The sequence below is a fragment of the Amphiura filiformis genome, chromosome 16 (genome assembly GCF_039555335.1).
Source record: "Amphiura filiformis chromosome 16, Afil_fr2py, whole genome shotgun sequence".
Classification (NCBI taxonomy): domain Eukaryota; kingdom Metazoa; phylum Echinodermata; class Ophiuroidea; order Amphilepidida; family Amphiuridae; genus Amphiura; species Amphiura filiformis.
In genome coordinates, this window is record NC_092643.1 from 25,351,107 (window position 1) to 25,375,823 (window position 24,717).

A 24,717-nucleotide genomic window follows, 5' to 3' on the forward strand; every position below is an offset into this window, starting at 1 on the left:
CATCTTGTATTTTTTGAGACATTTTTCAAGTCAATTCCTACTCTCAACATTGTCAATAATATTTTTAAAGGCCAATATCTCAATTTCCAATTTTATAATACCATAACTTACGAACTCAATATCTTCTCTTAGGAATGTCCGATTTCATTGGGGAAAACGGCATTATAGAGCAAAATATCTCTATATTTAAGATATGTAAAAACCTCAAAATTGATAACCTGCCCAAAAGTGTCTCCTTTTGACATGACACGTCACACATGTGTATTCGCATTACGACGGTTTGGTGTGATGCTCTTGTTGATGATACGTGACCAAAAAGTAACCTTGCCATAATACTTAGTGAATACACGAACTAAATGAATTAATCATAAGTGACCATTTAAAATATACCATTTATTAATTTTTCAATAACGAATTTTATGAATTCCGATGATGTGGGAAAGAGGAGATTTTGAATTTGAAGATTGATTTTGTGATAAATGGAAAAATTTGGTTGGCAGGTTTGCTTAAGATACAATATTTGTTGTTGTGAAGGAGTGGTTGGGTTTAGTGTATTGGGTCTCTTTTTGTTTTATGCAAGTGCGTTTCCATCTGTGTAAGGGACAAAAACCGTATCGTTGACCTGTTTTTTGTCCCGCCGAACGGCCTATATAAAATAAGCTCTTCACCGGCGGGTGAGACTTGCTGGGATGGGCACTCATCAAGAAACTCAGGCCCACATCCAAAAATGTCCAAATAAAAAGTGCTCTTACGAGCGTAGGGGTTTTTTATGCCTTTTTGGTGAAAAAAGGTCAAAATTTTGGAAAAAAAAGTCCACTTTTTCAAAATTCGCCCCTAGTACAAAAAGGTCCAAATTTTGAAAAAAAGGTCCACTTTTTCAAAATCAGCCCCCCAAAAAAAGAAAATCCTGGTTACGGACCAGAGTTTGAATGATTTAGTTGACAGCATTTGTAAATTAAATTCGTGCTTCCGCTCTTCCGGACTTCCCCTCTCCACATGATTCATTTATGATTGGATAAGCCGTCTGTCTCATACGCACGACGCAGTCAGTCTCGAAAAGAATGGGGTGTCCTGGCAATAATATCGCATACTAATTCTATAATTCTGAAACACTTTATGAACATTTCAGAGATATCGTTGCTCCAGAAACCAACTTACCAAAGCACACGACCTGAAAACTCTCATTTAGCAGTAGATGGCGGCACGGCTACTGTTTACACTAGCGGCTCATGTACACATACAGGTATGTTGTCTTTCATTTGAGTGGTATTGTAATAATAATATAGACTAACAGTTCGACCACTTTAAAGGCCTTATTGAAAATTGTCCCCTTCTTTCCCCGTACAATGTTGGCATGCCCAATATGCTCATCTTCACCGTATCTTCACCCAACATTGTTTGGTGGGGAATGGGGAGGGGTACGCGTAAAATGAACATTACGACAACACCATTATAATTCTTAGTTTTCAGTGACTCACATAGCGCGCACTATAATAAGAAGAACATGGAAATTAGAGTAGGTGTTTGAACATATTTGTTCTGGGATTGTAGGTGCTAACTTACCCTTAGGCTATAGTATACAAATATTGACTGCATTGAGGGGCACAGTTAAAATTATAGGCCGAGGTGATGTCACACCCATGACTATGCCCGAAGCGAAGCTGAGGGCATAGTCATGGGTTTGACATCACCGAGTGTTTGACATCACCGAGTTTGACACCAACTGTGTCCCGAATATCAAGCAGTCAATATTTGTTTTATATACCGAATAATATAGATTCTTCTCATTTGATTGGTTAAAATATTTCCTGAGCTGACAAGGCCTACAAGATGCTGCATAGGCCTTGATAAGTTGATTTTGAACTGTAATTGAAGTAAAATGCACAGTGCATGCAAGAGCAAGGCCCAAGGGTGCAGAATTTGGACCGATAATATCTACCGATTTCATATCTAAAACCCTACCGTTTCTGTGCTAACATCACACAGTGTCATCGCCCCGATATCTTCATGGCAGAAAATGCCATGGTAGGTTGAATCCACAGCCACGCATGGCCACCTGTTTAATAGTTTTTAAATGCATAGTGGGCTGAAGGACATCCGACTAAGGCTAATGACATTAGCCTGTGACTGACCTCTGCACGGTCAGCGAGCATACATTCGCCATTGTCATTTGCTTATAGATTGCCTCTACGATAGTCTCCTACACAGCCAGTTTGTGTCAGTCGGTCTGACACTGGTCGATCCTGTATGTTCGTGATAGCCACATACAGTCTGGCCCGAGACTACCTCCACGAGGGTCTACGCTGCGCTATTTAAAATCTTGAATTTTGGTCACTTTTTCAGCTCAAGACGCAAGCTACTCTCTCAAAGCGCAAACTAACGACTATCATATCTGTTCAAAATATATATTCAAGTGCAAGGAACCACATCTGGTTTCTTTATACGAAATCATTTACGGGAGATATTCATCATTTTCCACGCCGGTATCCAAAGATTTATCGTCTGAATATCAATCGTGCATAGCACATTTACGTGTATCGATCCCGTGTATTCATTTCAGTGTCTCTGCTTGTATAATGTAATTATTAACCGGGCGATGTCGGTGTGAATCACACACTGCCGAATCTTCAGGTCGTAGTAATTTGTCTAAAAAGTAACATTTGGCAGGTATAAATCCTTGACATGTAACAGGTAGTAAACAAATCACTGCACTCACTACGGCCGACAGGTCGTCGTCTGCAAGGAGAGCTGTCAAATTCATCGCGAACTGTGACCCGCTAGTCTCTTTTACAACACTGTAATCAACGCCGACCGTAAAGTGGGTGTGTAATGTATACGGGCGATCTGTGCATTCGGGGTTGCGAATATCTAATTATTTAGCGGGCACAGTTGAATCTATGCCCGGGTCACAGTTGCTTATGACGTCATCTTGATAGAAAAAAGGGGGCACAGCTATTTTAATGGCTCAACTTTTAACCAATCAAATGAGAGGAATCTATATATGAGGTATATAACAGGGGCTATTTTAGGAGAAAAAAAACACACTGCACGTTGGCGATGTATAATGTCTCGATCGGATATCAACCCCGGGGGGGGGGGGCACTTCCATAGTGGATACGCATCATGTGCCTCGGGAATGACCCCCTTTTTTAAACCGGCTTGTACCCAATGACCCCCCTTTTTGTGTTATGGTCCTACCTATTACCCAATGACCCCTTTAAAAAATCCATGTACTCAATGACCCCTTTTTCTATTTCCTGCTATACCCAATGACCTCCTTTTAATTCCCAAATTTAGGTGGTATTTGTGTTCTCCTCCAGAAATAATGAGATTTTTCACATTTCCAAGGTGGCCAAGTTGTTTTTACGCAGTTTGGCACTTATTTATGTGTACTTACTGATACTCTTTTGGCAATCCTGTACTCAATGACTCCCATTTTACTTTTTGTTACCCCAATGACCATCCTTTTTTTTTTCATTTCTTACCGAATGACCCCATTTTTATTCAGGTTGTGTACTGAATGACCCCATATTTTTGTATTGTACATTTGACCTGAATGCCCCTACTTTTAACATGGCCGAGGCACATCCCTGCCATTTCAGATAGGGAGTGCCCCCCCCCCCGGGATATCAACCAGCGGCGGCGAGCTTGCGGGGAGGGGGTGTTGGAGGAAGGGACGTAGGTAGGATGCTCCCCAATCATCAAAGACCAAAAAAGTGCACTTTGCGAGCGTAGCTAGCGAGAAAACCATGCTTGTTATGCTTTTTTTTGGTCAAAAAGGTCCGAAGTTGCCCAAAATTAGGTTCGTTTATGCTTTCTTGGTCAAAAATGTCCAAAAAGTTGGGAAAAGGTAAAAAAAAGACACCCTGGTTGGATGGGAGTTCCCACTCGAGTCTGGCGATTTAAAAATCACCCATCACTAATATTTTTGACCGTATTAGTTACTAGTACCTGATTGGACACTTGACATGCACTCTTGGATTATAAAGCAACACTTAGCCTAAACAAATCAAGGTATCGGACAGGAGAGCTTCCCGTCAAACATATTCATGATTTATATAACTTGCACAGTTATATAAATAAAGTGCAAATTTTATCTCGGTATTACGAGCAAGGGTGCAACTTTTTCCAAGACGTTGTCGAATTTTTCTGGCGTTGTCGAATGGTGCGGTGCGTGTTGGCAATCTTGCATAAGCACCTATGATGCAAAAGTGGAACAAATAGGCGAGGAGAGCGCAAAACTTATAAATGACCAAATATGAGGTTACATTTGTCAGAAACCCACATACGGGCGTCAACATGGGGGGGTCCAATGATTACATAGACCATCCCACATATAAAAAATATTTGGTGGATTCCCCCAGGGATCTACGCCTGTGTCTTTTTGTTGCAATCGCCCAGCGTTGCCGCACCCCCACCCCATATAGCACGCACACTGGCAAATTGAAAGCTGCTAGACCTTGTTTAGCATGTTTAGGTTGTACATGATAGGTACAAACATGATGCGACCTTTACAGTACTTAAACCTGGTTAACAGGAAACTATTCCAGCAAAATCAATCGATGACGTCTAGTCTATCCTCCACATTGAATGGTGGATTGCACTTATGCCCAAATATGGCACTTGCCAATCAATCACCCACTTGAAATCCCCTGGCTCGCTGCACTGACCAAAGTTATGGACAGATACGGGAGCTGTTTTTGCTGTTATCTGTCATTTACATATCAGGGAGGTACGAACATTTGCAGATGACCCACATACTCAATTTTTAGCCTACATGTAATGTATACATTATTCTTGATTGACATCAAGTACAAAAAATATCCGTCAAGTGGTTTAGCTTTAATGCCCTTCGGAAGAGAGCGGTCTACAAGTGAGTGATAGTCACTAAAAGTTGCATTCGATTTACACAGGGAATTTTGCCGTGCCCTACTTGCTAAAACACCAAAGTGCGAATATTTCTAAATATCTAAATTAGCTAACAATTTAGGACATGTTACAAAACCATCTTTCCTAGAATTTCAGAGAGTACAATAAATATTGGCCGGTTATTGTTCACACAGTGACGTTAACTAGGCAATGCCCAATACCTATAACATACACTGTTTGTAGAGGTCACACCTCAATGGTGAGAGCACTGTGTATTGCGTGTAGGAAAATGAACAGTAACTGCAGTATATATGCGATCACATAGAAGTATAGAAGTATACAGTATGCGATAGACGCTCATTCGATCAGGTTGAGTTCACATAGGAGTATATTATGTGAACTCAGCCTGATCAAATAAGCGTATACCGTATACAGTATACTTCTATGTGATCGCAGCCTAATACTCATAGTTCTTTCAATAGATTCAAACGCAACGACTTGGTGGAAGGTGGATATGGTAGCTGAATATTGCGTAACGAAAGTGACGATCTTGAACAGGAGTGAATGTTGTCGTAAGTATAGGCCTAATGACTATCTAAGGTACTACCATTTTTACCTTGTAGTGGCAGTGACGTCAGTGGGTGTTAATTGGGCGCAGCTTTAAATCGCCAGTGTTCGCTCAAAGCGTTGGCGTACACACGCGCTCGCTAAAATATGCACTTGCGAAACAGCTGTCTCAGCACGTTAAAGCCATATTATAACATTTCTATAAAAATAGATTAGTATTTATTTTCCATAAAATGTTAGCTTTTACTGTCAGATATGTCCCCTTTTAATTTTGAGCCGAACAAGTGAGGTAAAGCATAGAAAACTGGAATTTACTACTAGCGCCCATGCATGTTACTCCCGTGGTTGTAATGCGGTACGATCCTCTGGGTGTGTGTGTATGTGTATCCAGCACGCCGTGTACGTACTGCCCAGCAAACACAAAAACGTTTTTAAAACGTTTTAAATAAGTTATATTTTGGGTTTTGGTGTAGGTAAAAACGTTTTAATAACATTAAAATGTCGTTATATAAAAGTCATGAAATCGTTTTAAAACGTTTTGTATGAAAACACACTATAACAATATTTTTAAAATGTTTTCGAAATATCATTGTAAACTATTTTTGCAAACATTTTTGGCCAAATATTTTGTCAACACTTAAATAACATTATGTTAAAATATTTGCACCCAGCAAGCACAGAAATGTTCTTAAAATGTTTTTTACAAAACGTTTTAATAACATTTAAATGTCTGGTTATATAAAGGTCGTGAAAACATTTTTTTCAACCCCAAAATAACATTCTGTTTAGAATGATTTGTACCAAGTTTTCAAAAATGTTTTTGGAATGTTATTAAAACGTTTTTAAACCCTTTTTATAACCCGACATTTAAATGTTTTCTGTAAAACATTTGTCTTTGCTGTGCAGTAAATTACCAACAAATGTTATTTAATGTTACGAAAACGTTTTATACCATTATGACAACCATTTATAACCTTTTGCGAATGATGTCGAAAACGTTTTGTGTTTGCTGGGTGTGCATACGTGTTCGACTAATATTTCCATCGTAATAATAAAACGCCGGTTCCATCGTTTTATTCAAAATCTCGGATTTTAACAAAACTACAGCACCTAAAGTCTTGTTTTTGTGCAGAGTATCTTTATTGACTAAAGTACATTACAATCGTGTAAAAACCAGAATTAAATTTTTTTTTGAGGGCGTTCTCCTCGGCAAATGTTATAATATGGCTTTAACCTCAATGTCACATCAGAGCGAAAATTGATTCATAACTTTCAGTGCTATACAAAAGCCACATTGTTGTACTCAAAAAGAAATATACCTTCATCTCGGTCGTCATCAAGGCATCATTTTCGGAAATAAACACAGCATCATCCGATAATCACGAAAATAGACACACTTTATTAAATTATAAAAAGAAAGTTACAAACATCAAAAGAGTCCTGCTAAGATCGAACATGGCTTTAAAAAGCCATGTTCGATCTTAAAAGATGAAATTGGATTTCATTTCTTAAATCTGATTTTTTGGCATATTTGTAATGTTTACCCATGTCCCAACTTATACATCTAAATGGAATCATCCAAACTCGTTGTGATTGTCAGGTCAAAAAAAGCGCAGTTATTTATAGTGCGCTACGCACATGTCGCATAGGCACAACGGTAACTCCTACTTTGTTCCTTCTCAGAGAGCAACGATATACAAATATATAATAAAACGACTGAAATTTAAATTGCAAGCTAAGACTGTACCAATGAGTTGACGGCTTTCAAGACACGCGGAGTGTATAATGCGGTACTCTAATCTAAAATGTAACATTATTGAACATCGCTTCTGTTTCCAAGCTGACAGATTATGGGGATCAATTGTCAGAGTTGGATCGTCGTCGGATCACACTCAGAACACTCAATGTGGAACAGCCATAACGTCCTCTCAGGCACCAGCAGGAGGTTGGGCTGAAGTGATCTGTACCGAATCAATTAGGGGCAGATTTATCAGCGTGCAAGTGAATGGTATATTAACTATGTGTGAAGTTAAAGCTTATGAAGACACCTGCCCTACGACTACTGTTGCAACTACTACAAAATTAATGACTACAACTGAAGGTAAGTTCTCCTGATACTATAATGTAATTTTACAATATGTAATGCAATGTGATATCAAACGTTAAGTAACATAAATTACTTTATAGAAGTTTTATAGTTTTTTACCCCTCGGTTTTCTTTTCTAAAAAGGATTACAATATTACTAGCAATGCCAATTTTGCAAAGTACACCTCCCATGAAAAAAATATCTGCCACAAATCATACAATAAGTTTATAGGGCATTATCACGTGTTGATTGTTTTAATTATTCTTACAGCCAATAGCTGCAGAACAGGTTGGCCAATAGTAGACCGCGATGTTACAGACAGCCCTGGTTGGACGATGGTATCAGCAACTCATCAATTTCTTTGTAGTGGCCAGGTTACAAGGTGGACATATCAAGGAAAGGTCTCAGGAGCATGGCGAGCTATAGTATTCAGACCGACTGCAAACTCTGTTACTGAATTCCAAATTGTTGGCATTAATGACATAGCAGCAGGTGATACTAACACACCAGTCAATTATTTAGTACCTGAAAATGAACGCATTACAGTCCAACCTGGAGATGTTATTGGATGGTCATCTGAAGCTAGTGTGATAACATTTAATTATGAAGGGAGCTATAATGTCCGATGGGTTGGCGGGAATCTACATGCCGGCTTAGCAGTCAATCAAACAGTTATTACTGATACAGAGGGGCTACGTGACTACTCCATTGAAGCTACGGTTGCAGGTAAAACAATTAATACTTACTACACATTGCTGTCGTCATAGACCACAAACCTAGCCGTTTATTGATGCGACAATCTAACCTTAATATAATATCTTGTAATCTACAGCACAAGCAGAAACAACACAAGCTACAACAAACATGCAGGCTACAACAGATCTTTTGCAAACGACAACTCTAGCCGTAGATACTACAACTGAAAACCAACCTGATACAACTGAAGCCCGAACTGCCACAACTGAGGCCCAACCAGATATGACTGAAGCCCGTACTACCACAACAGAAGCCCAACCAGATGTAACTGAAGCCCGAACTGCCACAACTGAGGCCCAACCAGATATGACTGAAGCCCGTACTACCACAACAGAAGCCCAACCAGATGTAACTGAAGCCCGTGCTACTACAACTGAAGCCCATTTAGATACAACACACGAACGGTTCCCTACAAGTCGGCAAACGATGACTCCAGCTATGTCTGTTTCAACGACTTATCATCCTTCTGCAGTTAGGACCATGTTAGTGAGTATCAATCCACTACTAAATACATGATATACTTATATACAAGGCATGGTATTTCAATAAACACAATACAAAAAGAAACTTCTCACTTATATATTTCGTCATAAATCTAAACGTGCTCGTATTATGAAAATTCAATAATAACAACTCTGTCAATAAAATCGTCACAACATAAGCAGGTTTAGATTTATGACGGGTTTCATAAGTTAGGACTTTCATTTTGCGCCTTGTGTTTATTTCAAATGTTTTATATACCGGTGGCTCAGTGGTTACGGCCTTGGACTCATAATCTGAGAGCTTGCTTTACGTGCGTGGGTTCGAGTCCCCGTCCCGCCACCGTGTTGCGCCCTTGGGCAAGGCGCTTTGTCTCGCTTGCTTCACCCCACCCAGGTGCAATGGGAAGCTGTTAGGGATAGTCACAGTCGTTGTACTGATGAACCCTGCGCCATTTGTAGGCAGCAAACGTGGTTCCGACATATTCTAATAACGGCGGAATAAATGTAAAGCGCTTTGAGGCTGTTTACGGCATAAAGCGCTATATAAATATCTACATTTATTTATTTTTTTTTTTATTCCAATGTTGTACAGGTGTTTCTGAAAGAACCCTACCGTCGAAAATTGTAATTTCTTAGTATTTTATTTCCCGAACCAAACAAGGTTGAATAATTTATGTAGTTATATAATAATACAAGTTTTATAATACTTCAAACTCGTCAATGTTTATAATACTTCAAACAGTCAAACTCGTCAATGGTTTGTAACTGAAGCACCAACCACGGGCGGGGTATTACATGAATGGGTCAATGGACATAAATCGTGGTATGGATTAAAAAACTGATTGAAATTCAAGAACGAAGAGGTCCATTTTCGAAATTCATAAAAATTAGCAACGCAATATTTATATAATATTGAATGGCTTTGAGTGTGATACAAGAATATATTGCACGAGATAGAAAAATATTGCACGAGTCGAAGACGAGTGCAATATTTTTCTATCGAGTGCAATATATTCTTGTATCACACGAAAATAAGCCATTCAATATTATTATTATTATTTATATCAGGCTTTTGCTATGCGGTAAAATGAAAAATTAAGCTTACCTAGCCACCGGGCCTAACCATGTGTATTGTAATGTAAGCTTACCTTTTGACGTTCTTGTTTTCTGCTCTTTACTCTCCAAAGACAATTTCGGAATAATCATATATACTGATAGGTTTATTTGTAGATGTGAAATATTATTTCCTAAGGTTATCATCATCCAGAATTGCCGCGAATTAAGTTTGTGATTTTACTTGTTTATACAGTACGAAATCTCCTGTGAGCCGTTACAGTATCTGTATTGTTGTGCTGTTGTATCATGACGCGTGTTGGTGCTGTAACCATTGTAACGCGCGACGCGTACGCGATACGCGTACAATATTTTACAAAATATTGTATTGCATCCGGGTATTCTGCAAATATTGTACAATATGCAGTTTTATTGTATCGCTCAAAAGCCTGATATAAATAATAATATACAATACTCCGTTCTGTTTCATTGTGGTATGCACCCTCTATAACTGCGTATGCTTACTTGCTTTTTGTTCACGAGCAATTATATTTCAATAAACGTTTTCATTTGTTTTAAACACTCGCTCCGCAGTATGAACATTTGACAACACAACAAAGAGCTATTGGAAACTCCGAAGAATTACAACAAGTTTTAGCTGCATTACAGGAGAATATAGAAATACCAACCAATGCAACAGAAGAAGAGACCGTCCAACTGATACAAGACTATAGTGAGGTAAGACGGTACCGGATTTTTTACGATATAAGGATCAATGCTACTAAAACGCACGACAATATGGTTTATATATGAAGAGCTTGTTTCCAAACCGAAAACCACATGTTTCTCATGTACCTGTGTGATACAATCACAATTACGTTGACAAGTTTGACATTAGCAACAATGAGTTGTACCTTCAACAACTCCTCCTATACCTTTGTACAGGAGCCAACCGTTGTTAAACCGTGATGAATCCACACTTTTACTGTAGCGTATACGCGAACGCGAGCGAGACTACGCGTTACGCGAGAGCGCGTAAAATTCGTCATGCCTGGAACCTTTGTGCGTATGCAAGCTTACAAGTTGAATTCAGTATTTTTCAGGTAGCGGCTAAACTTTGCCGTTTTATTCTGTAGTTTTATTGCTGATATTAACAGAGAATCATCGAAGTTCTTGTAAGACTTAGTGACAATGATTAACTGACATTTCCTCCTAAAATAATCGTGAATTATACGATCTTTAGCGGGATCTTTAGCTTCTTTTCGTTGTTGAAAGGGATTCAATCATATTTCACCGTTGTTCATCACCGTTTAACAACTCGCGTCCGGCGCGTCTGCGTGGTTTACTTCGCTCGGGCAGCTAAAGCTGCCCTCGCGAAATAAACCACGCAGACGACGCGGCCGCATCGTTGTTAAACGGTGATGAACAACGGTGAAATATGATTGAATCCCTAAATTAACAAGCTATTATTGACCACAACAATGCTGCTTAACAATATGCAGACTATTGTTCTCATTTGGGAACCAAAGGCCTCACACAGTATTGTTACTGTGTATGCATTCCCTGTTTGCTTTGTAGTGGTACATCCAACTGAAATGACTATACTATAGGATCACAACCCATTGCAATATCGCAAAGGTAAATCAGAAACATGTGTTTGTGGACTTAACATGGTTTGGAAACAAGCACTTCATATATTTATACTCGTATATATAGTATTATACAAAGGGTTCACTTCTCCTTCTAGCTCCTTCTGCTCGTTCTGTTGTATTGGCTGGATTTCTATATTCTTTTGTTAAACATTATAAATGGTACACAACTTTGAAGTTCCCCCTAGGACTTTTCAGAAGAACTCGAAAAGAATTAACAAATTATATCAGTATTTGGTCTCCCCGTTTGCCTGACACAACTGGCCCAATTTACAATGTCACACATTTTGAAATTTACGCTTTTTTTCATTCATATCTCTCAAAGCACGCACAATGTAATTTACAGTGTAGATCAGCCTTCTGAATTGTTCGAGAGTTAAATGCACCAAAGTGCATCTTTCAAAACTGCATAATTATTGTCTTACATACGTAATGAGTCATTGTGACTGAATGCAACGATGTGAGACATTGTGAATTGGACCACCTGTGTAAAATGTGTTGCCAAATACCTTTATAATGGGTTAATTTTGTAAAAACAATATTTTTGAGTTATTCTGAAAAGTCTTAGGAGGGAACTTCGAACCTGTGAAACCTTTATAATGTTTTAACAATAGAGTATAGATATCCAGCTGATGGAACAGAAGAAGTTAGAGACTGTCTAACTGATACAATACTGTAATAATATACGTCACCTGATTAGTTACGACCTAAGGATTAAAGCCACAGGGAATAAAAACGCATGATTATATATAACTATTATTCATATAACCAACTCAAATATGTAATGCAAAATAGCAAAAAGAAATTCAGTTGCGTTCTGCAAAGTATGATCATACCTCGGTTGTCTTAATAGCATTTGTTGTCATGGGGACCATTTGAAAGAAGACGATACAGATTCAAAAGTTGCACCTATTTTCCATTGAAAATGTTGTTTTTGTAGCTTCGGTGCCTGGCCGTCACTGGTCACTGCGGGTCATTCTTGACCAGTCACGTAGAGAATGTAATGATACAGTGACGTTTTAGTGCAACTTTTGAATCTATATCTTTTTTCATTCGAGTAGTCATCATGGCTACAGTTTTTGTGCTATCCAGACTAATAGAACTGAAATGGATTTCAGTTCTAAAATGTGATGCACAGATCATGAGCTATTGTCTCGTAATGAAAGGGAATAATTGTCTTTTGTGATGTGTTTATTTGTAACATTCATTTTTGACATTTCTTTCAGACGGCGATCAAACTCATCTTTCAGACTCCTCCCGATGAAACGGATACACCAACTACACAGGTGAGTAAGAATGAGCTACATAACCATGATAACAGGATACTACGTCACCACAAATCATGATATCCTACGAATCATACATGTATCGTTATAACTGTGGCAATTAATACTGCTAATTTCTTATATATTGCCATTTAGAGGTGGTTGAAATTCAATTACCACAATGAATGAAGTACAAGTAAATTTGGAACTGCATTTCGCAAACTTTCCGATTATTTTGGGTGCAGTACTGGTAGAAAAGTATTACGAGAGTAATAATTGATGAATACTTCCTTACATAGAATAACATTTTGTATAGACTTTATCAGCACAATATGTTCATTGTTTGCTCACAAAGTGTACTTGGTGGGGGTCAAATATTAAACTGAAACAATCCCCGTGCACCAAATGAGTCTAAAATATCCAAGACTATATTTTGGTTCACCTCAAGTTTGGTAGTGATGTCAATGCTTCTTCATGGTTGCGCTGCAAGCGTGCCAACAAAACGCTCATGTACGCGTGCGTGCACACTTAGGGCGTTTAACTTTACACGCGCGATTTGATACTGCGGCACGGGAAATACACACATACGTCACTACCAAACTTGAGATGAACCAAATTATACGCATTTAACCATAGATGCTGAATAAAAACGATCTGTGATTTAACCAAACACCAGGGGTAGTAACTTTTGGAGAAACAATCTTCGTTTGTTTTACGATAGCACAATTAGAACTAGACAGCAAAGGGTATATTGAAAAATAATATTATAAAACTTCACTGCTATATAATATTTCTTCACGACGCTGAAAATACGTGAATTGTGAAAAGTGAATTATGACCAACAGAGGGCGCTATTACTGTACTAAAGTACGTGGTATTTTGACAACGGGGTACACCGTGCCCATACGTATGCTGTAATACAGAATATCCATCCCAGCACGGCACTTACCGTGCCAATACGACCGTATTGACACAATGTATTGCGTGTACATATGTGTGTATCGGGTGCTTTTACCTCCAATTTGTTGATGTTGATATACAGCGTGTCCCAAAAGTAACTTAACATTGTGAATTTGCCATATCTCAAATATTTCCTACTTCATACCAAAATGGATAACATATTCACATAGATTGATCTTTTAGAATTATTCTGATACCAAAAACAGCATTATTGATGATCCCTGGACCATACTGTGCGAATGTACATATGTGTGTATCAAACCCACAAAAGCAAGCTCATTATGTTTTTTGTTCAATCACATGAATGATGTGCTTCCCTGAAAGGTAGAGTTGGTTCACTCACTGCACACGCTACATTTAGGTATGAACATTCATGGATTACATGGCCCAGCGTAAGCGTGACTGCTGTTTTAGATTATAAATAGGATATATTGACAATATTAAACTTTACTTTAAAACAGTTGAAGTGAAGATGAATTTCCTATAGATCAACGGATTCAGATCGTATGGTTTTTGCCGAGACAAAGTCGGACAAACTCACTCAAGCAAAGTTTAAGGAACATTTTAATGCAAATTATGCACCCAGGTGAAATAGAATCCAGCAAGTAGTGCAAAAATTCCTATCAACTGGATCTGTTCATGATCTATCTGGGGCAGGACGTGGAAGAACAAGAAGATCGGCTACAATCATCGATGTCATACGAAGAGCGGTGGCGAAAAGCCCAAGACGATCAGTACGTCGACTTTCGAGAACAACGTACCGCGTACAACTGTTCATCGAATCCTCAGAAAAGATCTTAAGCAGTTTCCATATAAAATCCAGATAAAACACAAAATGAAGATTACGCATTGAAAACAAACAAACAATTAAACAAACATAGCAAAATTAAACAAAACAGATATTAAAACAATAACACGTTATATCGTGATAGCACGTCTTAAATGGCGAGACTTATTTTGCGTTTATAAAAGTGGGTTTAACGGTACGGTAGATATCCGTTAATTTCATGCCAAAAGGTCATGACCACATAGGCATGTTTGGTATCATAACATTTCTAAAAGAATTATCTACATACTGTGCAGTTTTTGTAACAACACTATTAACCCAACGCAAGTTATGGCAAGTTTACAATGTTAAGTTACTTTTGGGACACCCTGTACATCATTTTTACAGGCCAATCCAGCTGAGTTGACAGAGGGAACAGAAGAATTACTTGGTAATCTTGCTTCCAATCTACCACCAGGAGGGTCTATTCGAGTGGTTACAGATACTGTGGGTATGTTTGAAAAACACTGAAACCGTAATTAGTTTAAAAAAATTAACACGTCATCGTCATCATCATCATCATCATCATCATCATAATCATCATCATCATCATCATCATCATCACTGCAGTCGTCGCCCTTATCTTCTTTCCTCTTCTCCCTTTTCCTTCCCATTTCATACTTTTTCTTCATCATATAAATATTTCACCAAATCAAGTATTATCTTATAAATCTTGTCGTACGCAAACACCATGTATACAGTTGCTGAAGTCCGTAGTCTCGTTTCCAACGGAACACAACGTACGGCATCTTTCAGTGTAGCAGGAGGGATGACTTCAACCAAAGCTGCATTGGACGTACCTCTTGATAAGCTTAATAAAATCAATGGTAAGTCACTAAGCTCGCGAAATCAAAAACAATACATCCTAAAAACACTAATACCTTACGATTCCATCAAAGCCGGCCTGATATTAACTTGGTTTTCAGTCTCTTTGTCTCTTCCTCCGTACATTGATTTGTTAACGTTAATCATATTCAATGTAAGATCTTGAAAGGTTTTCACAATATTAAATATATAAAAGAGCTAAGAATCATTCTTAAAACCAACGCATGGATTCAAAAGACGAGGACTCGAATCAGGTTAATACGAAATAATAATTCATTCTTTTGAATGCTTTAGAGTGTTTCTGATTTGCTTGAATTGTTTTCACGCAGGCACTATTACTGTGACAATAGTCTATGTTGACCACAGCATCGTTAGATCAAGTAATGTCAGCCTTGGGTCACAAAGCACTAACAGGTATAGTGCATTTAGCTTCTTCGAGACAGTAGCGTCCGTATGTTATACACGTGCGTCCAAAGGCGCCTGTAGGACGCAGTCACTTCGCGTCGCATCACGCGATACAGGTGCATCGCCTTTGATCGCGCGTGTATCCCACTCGGACGCCATTGTCTCGAGGAAGCCAAATGGACTATTGTAGTAATAGTAGTTTGTGATGTTTTCATTTTTCCTTTTCTATTATTGAAACCAAAGCTGATTCACACAAAGTCACCAACAACCAATAAAACCAAATTTGGTACAAGTAGGCAATGATATTAATTAGAATTGTTATTCATGGTAGTCTAGATCTAATCCACTCGGATTGTACTTTGAATTATATATAAGTGTAATAAGGTAGACACCAATACAAAATCCGATTGCATTTCGAAATATCACATGTTCACAAGTAAATAAGTCGAAGAATGTTCTTCTTACACTTTGTCAATGAATCAGTAATTTGACAACCTCTTTATGACGACTTCTTCTTCCAGAGAACAAGATAACAACACTGAAACTACCTTTGGGTTAGCTAGTGGTATTCTCAGCACCACGGTATATGTGAATGGAAACCAATTTAATGTTGACCCAAAACTCACAGTTGAATACCACAATAAGGTATGCTCAATTAATTGACATTCAAATGTAGCTTCGCCACATCACGTAATACCATTGTTTACTTCTCATTCACATATTGTGCATGGCACACACCGACATCGCCCGGTTAGTAATTACATTATACAGCAGAGACACTGAAATGAATACCCGGGATCGATACACGTGAATATGCTATGCACTATTTGATATTCAGACGATAAATCTTTGGATACCGGGGTAGAAAATGATGAATATCTCCCGTAATTGATTTAGTCTAAAGAAACCAGATTTTGTTCCTTGCACTTGAATATATGTGTTCAACGGATATGATAGTCGTTAGCTAGCGTCTTGAGAAAGAAGCGTGCGTCTTGAACTAAAAAACTGACAAAAATATTCTGATTTTATATGTGCCGAACTATAGCGCAGCGTAGGCTAGATGCACTCACTCCCGTGGTGGCAGTCTAAAAGTAGATGACCATTGACCTCATCATGGCGTATACATGCTCACTCACACACAGAGAGGTCAATTATCAGGCTATTGTCAGTAGCCTTAGTCGGATGTCTCTCGGCTCATTATGCGTCTCAAAGGTCGGAACAAAATGGCCATGCGTGGCTGTGGATTCAACCTACCATGGCGATTTCTGCCATGAAGATATCGGGGCGATGACACTGTGTGACATATTCAGGTAAAAACGCAGTGATTACAAATAAATATTTACAATATAATATTATCATGATACATTGTTGTAATTCCTTAATGTCCTGTTATTATGATCTGCTCGCAGGTTCCAGAGTCAAAACAAGCATTTAGAACAGAAAGTGAAACTATATGTGCATTTTGGAATGCCAACACAAGGTAAGGATTCGATAAGAAATTTCCTATTTTTTTGCAATAATTAAACTTTTATATAAATCTGCAAGTATGTCATCGGTTCTCCAATTAGACAGGTTAACATACTTGTTTGTAATGTTCCATTCACCAAATACATTTCCTTCCTTACACACAGCACGTGGTCTACACAAGGATGTGAGAAAATTACACAAATTGATGTTCAAGTAACATGTTATTGTAATCATACGACAAGCTATGCCGTACTTCTGCAAATTACCAACTATCCGGTAAGATTGAGTGTTCTCATTCTTGGGTATTTTTGCTTTGTTGTTACGTAGCTTGTTATAGAATATTCTATTACCCCACGACCCATTATTCAAAATCGCGCACTGTGATTTGTTGAAACGCGTCACGTGACAGACCATTAATTAGCGATAAAGTGTCAAGGGCAACGAACTTTATGTTATTCTATCATCACAGCGCACAGCAGAGCGCACAGCACACCTGCTTATGTAGGTGAGAATGGAATATCAGGGGTGTGTTATTGTATGTGCATACCTGCTTATAGGGGAGAATGGAATGTTAGGTTGTGTTATTGGAATGTGCATACGCTTTGGCTACGCGTATGCGCTCCACCTTGAGGTAAACAACTTGAAATATTTGGGCAAAAAAATTGATATTTTCTCTTTAAATCACACTATTTTGTGGTAATAGAATAGAAATAAAGGGTGCAGCGTTATCCTTTACACGCAAATAATGTGTCCTCGGCAGTAAAACGTTTTTAAATAATGGGTTCGGCTGCGCCTCACCCATTATTTACGTTTTACTGCCTCGACACATTATTTTCGTGTAAAGGACCATGCATTACCCTTTATTTCTTAATTAATGCTCTACGTGCTCACCATGTGCTTCAACAGAAAAAAATCAAAAGCTATCTTAAGAACTACTGAACCAATACTAGGCTTGTTTGTACTCATTTTAATGCATTTTTCATGCTGATTCCAAATATGGTCATGAAAATTTAAATTTCTGAAATTTTTGAATTTTTAAAAAAATTTTGAAACTTGTCGTCTGAAGTCGACACCCGCGTGAAGAGAGTTAACCTCATGCTTTGCACTTCAAAATTTAAATTACTCGCATTTTAATCTTAACAGAGTTACTGTTGTTTCTTATAAATACGGAAACAACAACAACAACAACATATTCACCTCGACTGCCCACATTCGTTCTTTCTGATTTGTACAGTCATAATTTTCCCTAATTTAGTATCTAAACTGTAGAAATATAGTAAGTTTGTCAAATTAAAACGTTGTCACACTTCCCAACTAGATACCAGAATTTCACTCAGATTTGATGACGTACCTGACCAATGTTGGTTGTGTACTTTCTGTACTATCGCTGGGAATGTCTTTTATCCTCTTCATGATTTTTGAGTAAGTATTTTATTTTTCTATTGCTTTGTTAAAAGGTATACGGTATGTCTTGTGGTAAATATACCGTTATGAATTCGGCAGAGTGACGAATGAAGAATTTTGAGCAAATTGAGTTCATGTAAACGTACTCCTGATTAGGTTTTAGGTGATCTTTCATGTCCACCAATCTTAATCCACGACGTTTATAGATATCATTATGCAGTTTTTCAAGGCAACATAGTTTCCCTCATATAAATTTCTCTCTAAACTACTTCCAGGTCGTTACGAACAGCCGAACATTACATCATACATAGTAATTTTGCGGTGGCATTATTAGCAGCACAATTATCTTTTCTTCTAGGAGCCGATCAAACATCAAATCAGGTTTGCAGTGTAGATTGTATGCCATAATACCATAATTGGGCAGGCAGTATCCTTTTAGAAACTTTGTTCGCACTTAACATTAGGCACATTATCTAGCCATATCATAAGAGAGGTAGATATATCATTCGTCTTGACTGACGTTTGTTTGACAACCCCCCCGGCATCAGCCTATTTCGTTTGCCAATACAGCTCGTGTTGTTGTTAACTCAAAGTAACTCGAAGACAGTTTTATGTTATCCAAAATGAGCTGTGAATAATAATAATAACTGATTGACTATTCCGCTGGATGAGTTTAATCTCTAACACTAACTTGTACAATTTAGTTACACCATGAGGAAGCGAAGAGGACACGAAAGAATACCATAATAATAATAATTAATAACACGATCAACATAATATATTTCTTATCTTTCAGACTCTCTGTAAGATCACAGCAATGACCATTCACTACTTGTATATGTGTGTCTTCTGCTGGATGTTAGTTGAAGGCATCAATTTGTATATTAAAGTCGTACTGGTTTTCAATACCGAAAAGAGCAAATTGTTATACTATGCACTCTTAGGTTGGGGTGTACCGATTGTTATAGTTGCAGTGTGCGCAGGAGTTGCATGGGATCAGTATGCCACTGAAAACAGGTGAGTACAGTTATCAAAAAAATATACAGAACATATTTTACATTTAATCATGGTTTTGGCAGGATGTCGAATAGCGATTCACCTGTTTGTTAAAATTAAGTTAAGCATAAATTCTCTTGATTTGAGAAAAGGTTAGACGTACCGTTAATTAACACTTTATGCCGCTCTCTGTTACTCACTATTAAACCAGGCTAAATCAAATAGGTTTCACTGTTAAATAACATTACGTTTCACTACCTGGAGAGAATTGATCAAAAATTGAATTCCCTCCTGAGGTTCGTATCTGTCAATGAGTTGACCACATCACAAGGATGTCATTATAGCTAGAGGCAGTATAACATGGGTCAATGAGTTACATAAAAATGACCTTTAGTGGTATATAGTTCCCAAGAAGTGAGTTTTGCCTGGGGCAATTTGTTGTTAAATGTTGATCCCTCACTACAAGAGTTATTACCGTCGATTTGGTTGAAAAAGGAGGTGAAACATGATCAAATCTCTCCAGGTAACAAAACGTAATGATTGATATGCTGCCCTCTGGCTTTGATCCCTGTTCTCGAATCAGCCTCGCGATTCACAATACGAGGAGTCGCCATCGGTTGCGCTTTACCAGCCCAATTTTTGACATCCATGCCTTTATTAAGCCTTGCGGTGCCATCGTTTTGGCGATTCACCTCACCTATCTCTCACTACCTTAAGGGCTGAAATGGGCAGCTCTTTGGAAAGCGCTTTGATACACGTAAAAGGCGCTGTACAAATACCAACATTTATTTCCCCTATTCCTGTGTTGTATTTGCATTACGCGGGCTTTGGATGTCGATATTTTCCCATGATGCACTTCGTATTTTGACCTCATCCGGCGAATCACCATTCGGCATTCTGTCAAACCCATATTGTAGCCATAAACTTACGATATCGAAAACCTTTCTTCTATTTGAAAGCAATATAGCAAAAAGTTTATTTAAATTACAATTTTATCAGATTAAGAATAGCCTCTATCTTCAAACCATTTCGGTAAGCTCTCCTTCTTTTCATGATCATAAGCATCCATCGTCATCGTCACCATCTTCTCATAATTCACATCGTCCTCACTGCAAATGTTTATTTATTTATTTATTTATTCATTTATTTATTTATTTATTTATTTATTTATTTATTTATTTATTTATTTATTTATTTATTTATTTTATTTATTTATTTATATTTTTATTTATTTATTTATTTATTTATTTATTTATTTATTTATTTATTTATTTATTTATTTATTTATTTACTTGTCAGCTGCTGGATCGAAAGTGGGAGTGCACTAATGTGGGGCTTCGCTGGACCTGCAGCATTCATTATATTGGTAAGCAACTCCGGGAAACAACTATTGAAGTAACGCAATTATATTCTTTTTATGTTTGGTAAACTGTTTAAAAGGGTGTTATCATTGACAAACCATGTGTATGGTACACTCTGTTTTCCCTTTTCAATTGTTGCTATTTTGTCAAAGAGGAAACATATATTAACCTTGAGGAACAATGTAGTACTGCTGAAATATGTTTGGTTAAGATGTAGTCTGTGTTACAGACCGTGTACCTATATTATCCATAGGGAGAGAAACTACTGGGAACCACACACTCTCGGAAACTCTCGTACTCGCGGCTTCGCCGCTCACCCCCCCTTGATCGCGAGTCCAACAGTCGAGTCAGTCTTTGACAAAGACTAGTTAAGATGGTGTATGCAGAAAGTGCGTCTTACTAGCTCTAATAAACACACAGTAGGTTTCTATTTTATTCAAAACGTAAGGACTAACCATCACAAAACGTCACATAATTTAGTAAGCGTTTAAATTATCCATTATCAAGATTGAATTATCATTAACAAAACTAAGACATTACAAAGCTACAAAACAATTTACTAACTGCATCCTTCTGCTAATATTTAGCCGTGCGGCTTATTCACCGGAAAATACGGTAACTTTCAGCAATGTTTCATAATCCTCATTTTTCATTTCAGTTAAATCTGATTCTACTCTGCATCGTTGCTCGTATATTATATAGATCCATCAGATCTATAGATAAAGAGGGGAGTGATAACCTTAAGGCATCGTGGTGAGTTTGATTAACTCTTTGCACATCAACGATTATATGTATATTTTAATAATCCTAGAGGAAGAAAAGGCAAGAAATTAAATTTGACTTGCTTCGGTAGTAGTCAAATTAAGAATTATGGAGCACTTTATTTTATACTAAAACTTTTAGTTTCCAAAAATTTGGAGGGCTGCATTATGAATCTTTAGGGTAATAATTTTCTATAAAAGTCAAAATTCTTGAAATTATTTCAATCCTATGATACAGATTTTTTCAAACCTTCATATTATTTATATAATAAACTGGTTGCTTTTTTCTAACTAATTTTTCAGGATCGCTACCAAAGGTACACTAACTTTAACTCCTCTGCTCGGTATTACGTGGATATTTGGATTCATGGCCGTTGGTGCCGCTACTTTGGTATTCCAATACATCTTCGTTGTGTTGAATTCTCTTCAAGGAGTTTTCTTTTTCATATTTTTCTGCTTTCTCAATAAAGAGGTACGTCTTTTGAAAAACTTCATAACGCCAGAATAACCTTAAAAATTCACACACACACAAAAAGAGGCTCCGATTCATATAGCTAAAACTTTCTATACATGATTTGTTTAGGTAAGAGAAAAGGTGAAACGATTTTCCGAGAAGACGAAATTATCTAGTGCTCAATTTTCATCATCATCAGTTGCTCCGGAGAAACCATTGGTAAGATAGAAAAACACCTGATTTGTCAGTAGAATAGCTGCAAATTAATTGTACTGAATGAATTAAAATATTATTGTCGTAATGGCAAGGGTAAATAATTTCAATGACCCCAATAAACACCTACCAATAAATAATTACCTTACCCCCTTAATGAATGACCATTATTACAAAACGGTTGATCGTATCGCATCGAAACAGGATTTATTTCTGCTCAATATGACACAGCTCATATGTAGCGTCATAGGGGCACAGGGGGCACGTGCCCCCCAATCGACTGCACATTTTAGAAAATCCCATAGGAAAATGGCCAAAAACCGTTTGTTCCCCCCCATCAGACCCGGTGCCCCCAATCATGGTTGGTGCCCCCCCCAATCGAATGACCCACGCTACGCCACTGGCAATGGTCCCAATATTGATGTCGCAGCATACATTTAAATGAACATGAAAGTAACACAAGATTTGAAAGTTGCAACAAAATCCTATTTCCTTGTATTCAGTATCCATGGAAGGAATGCTTTCGGTTCTCGTTTGATTGTTTTTCTTGTTCCGTGAATTTGAAGGCGGTCGAAACTTACTTAATCCCATATTAAAACATGACAAATTTAATCTTTTCTGGAACCAAGAAGGTCACAAGAAGTGGAAGACCGTAGGTTACATCTGTTGGTAGCACCTCCCAATCAGAATGTTTGAATCTACCTTTACCAATGAAAGGACACCTTGCAATTGTAGGTCATTTAGGACCTTGTTGGTCAGAAAAAATTGAAATCTTCATGTTTCAATTTGACATTAAGTAAGCATAATGAGACTGTTGGCTGAGATGGGAGTCAGGTAGCGTAGTCCAAGGCCGACAAGGGGCGTTTATTGAATGCTACTTCTTTTTTTCATTTTGTTTGCGAAATTAAAAGATAAATTGACACAACGTTGATGGACTAACGTGTTACATTTCGGTAATTTCTTTCAAACAGATGACGGGTGCAAGACCTGCAAAGAATCAAGTTGATGTGAAGCCGATTAAGTCAGAAGAGAAACCAGTAGAAATGAATCAAGTGATGTGGAAAACAGTTGATACCATGCTCCAAGGAAACGATCGGAATGATGAAGATGGATTAAAAAAACACAAAGCGGGTGTCAAAGCAAGTATGCAATTTTTAAAATTCTTTAGCGGGGAGTGATTTTGAATAGTTAATGGATGGAGTGTAACATCAAACAGGGGTGTCAATCCCGGGGACAATATTAAATGCCCCACCCCTCAAAAAACAATCTTCAACTTAAATTATGTGTGACTAATTTATATTTACATAAAAAAAAGCAGGACATCAAAGTCATTAGACCCACATTCCGTCTGTGGTAGTATTGTGCACTAAGTAGCCTCAATGCAAGTAGCACTTAGGACTTCATTAAACATTTAACACCCGTTGTGTTGCGCAAGTCGATTAGACCAATATTTTGAGATCTTTGCTACTATATATTATAACCAGAGGGAACATCACCTCAGGTGATAAATTCCACTTTGAACCAAAACATTTTTCCCCGCTTTTATTGACGGGTTGACTTCCCTGACATCAAATCATATGGAATCGCAATCGCTCTATGGCGATCTTCGGTATTTAGTTTGTTGTGTAATTTTAAATATCATGGAGTGTTGAGAACCAGAAACCATTAACTAACTGAGGAATCCTTTGTGAGTTAGGGCTTTTTGGCTCTCAACCCTCGACATAAAATATAAAGCCTTTTTCACTTCATTAAATATTGTTGTTGTTGTTCGTTTGTTTTGTTACAATAGAAAATGAAAGTTTCTGATGCTGGATCACTTCATTAGCTTTTTGGTTAAGAAGGATTAGATCATATACTACAATTACATGCCAAGATATTTGTGGTTCCCAGAGAAATTGATAACGTCACTTGTCAGTGTAGCTGACAATCGACTACTGCATCGTTTGAGATGGTATTCTGGAAGTTGCAATTAAGGATTTATCCTCGTCGAATTAATATATTTAAACCGAGAAATGACTTTTATTACGCTTCAATTCCTAACATACATTGTACATAATATATATCTAAAGTAACAATTCATTGTTTTGTTAGCTGGATGAAATTGGAGTTAAAAGACCTTCACATTACCAATGTCAAATTTGCAACGTTATAATTCGTTTCAACATTATACTATTATACAGGGTGTCCCATAAAAAATTACCGGGCGAATGAATTCGGACGTAAGTCGAGAAATAGGCATCAGAATCCAAAAATCTATTATTCTGCATCTTATACGTCAATTTTACTGGAATCGGTTGACTGATTGCGAAGAAATGAG

At 37.6% G+C, this 24,717-nt stretch overlaps 1 protein-coding gene across 1 annotated transcript in view; it reads left to right on the forward strand.

Annotated features, from left to right (window-relative positions):
- Nucleotides 1–24,439, forward strand: part of LOC140172515 (uncharacterized) — a 28,351-nt gene extending 3,912 nt beyond the window's left edge. The window contains exons 2-23 of the mRNA XM_072195661.1: nt 1,130–1,243; nt 5,352–5,441; nt 7,277–7,537; nt 7,794–8,249; nt 8,356–8,765; nt 10,409–10,552; nt 12,690–12,749; nt 14,863–14,965; nt 15,216–15,341; nt 15,669–15,753; nt 16,266–16,389; nt 17,154–17,224; nt 17,376–17,487; nt 18,530–18,633; nt 18,891–18,996; nt 19,412–19,632; nt 20,911–20,977; nt 21,631–21,725; nt 22,037–22,205; nt 22,317–22,406; nt 23,372–23,543; nt 24,190–24,439. Coding sequence (XP_072051762.1) covers nt 1,130–1,243; nt 5,352–5,441; nt 7,277–7,537; nt 7,794–8,249; nt 8,356–8,765; nt 10,409–10,552; nt 12,690–12,749; nt 14,863–14,965; nt 15,216–15,341; nt 15,669–15,753; nt 16,266–16,389; nt 17,154–17,224; nt 17,376–17,487; nt 18,530–18,633; nt 18,891–18,996; nt 19,412–19,632; nt 20,911–20,977; nt 21,631–21,725; nt 22,037–22,205; nt 22,317–22,406; nt 23,372–23,543; nt 24,190–24,206 — 3,197 coding nt within the window. The 3' untranslated portion in view covers nt 24,207–24,439. The remainder of the gene's footprint in view (nt 1–1,129; nt 1,244–5,351; nt 5,442–7,276; nt 7,538–7,793; nt 8,250–8,355; nt 8,766–10,408; nt 10,553–12,689; nt 12,750–14,862; nt 14,966–15,215; nt 15,342–15,668; nt 15,754–16,265; nt 16,390–17,153; nt 17,225–17,375; nt 17,488–18,529; nt 18,634–18,890; nt 18,997–19,411; nt 19,633–20,910; nt 20,978–21,630; nt 21,726–22,036; nt 22,206–22,316; nt 22,407–23,371; nt 23,544–24,189) is intronic.
- Nucleotides 24,440–24,717: the final 278 nt, after the last annotated feature.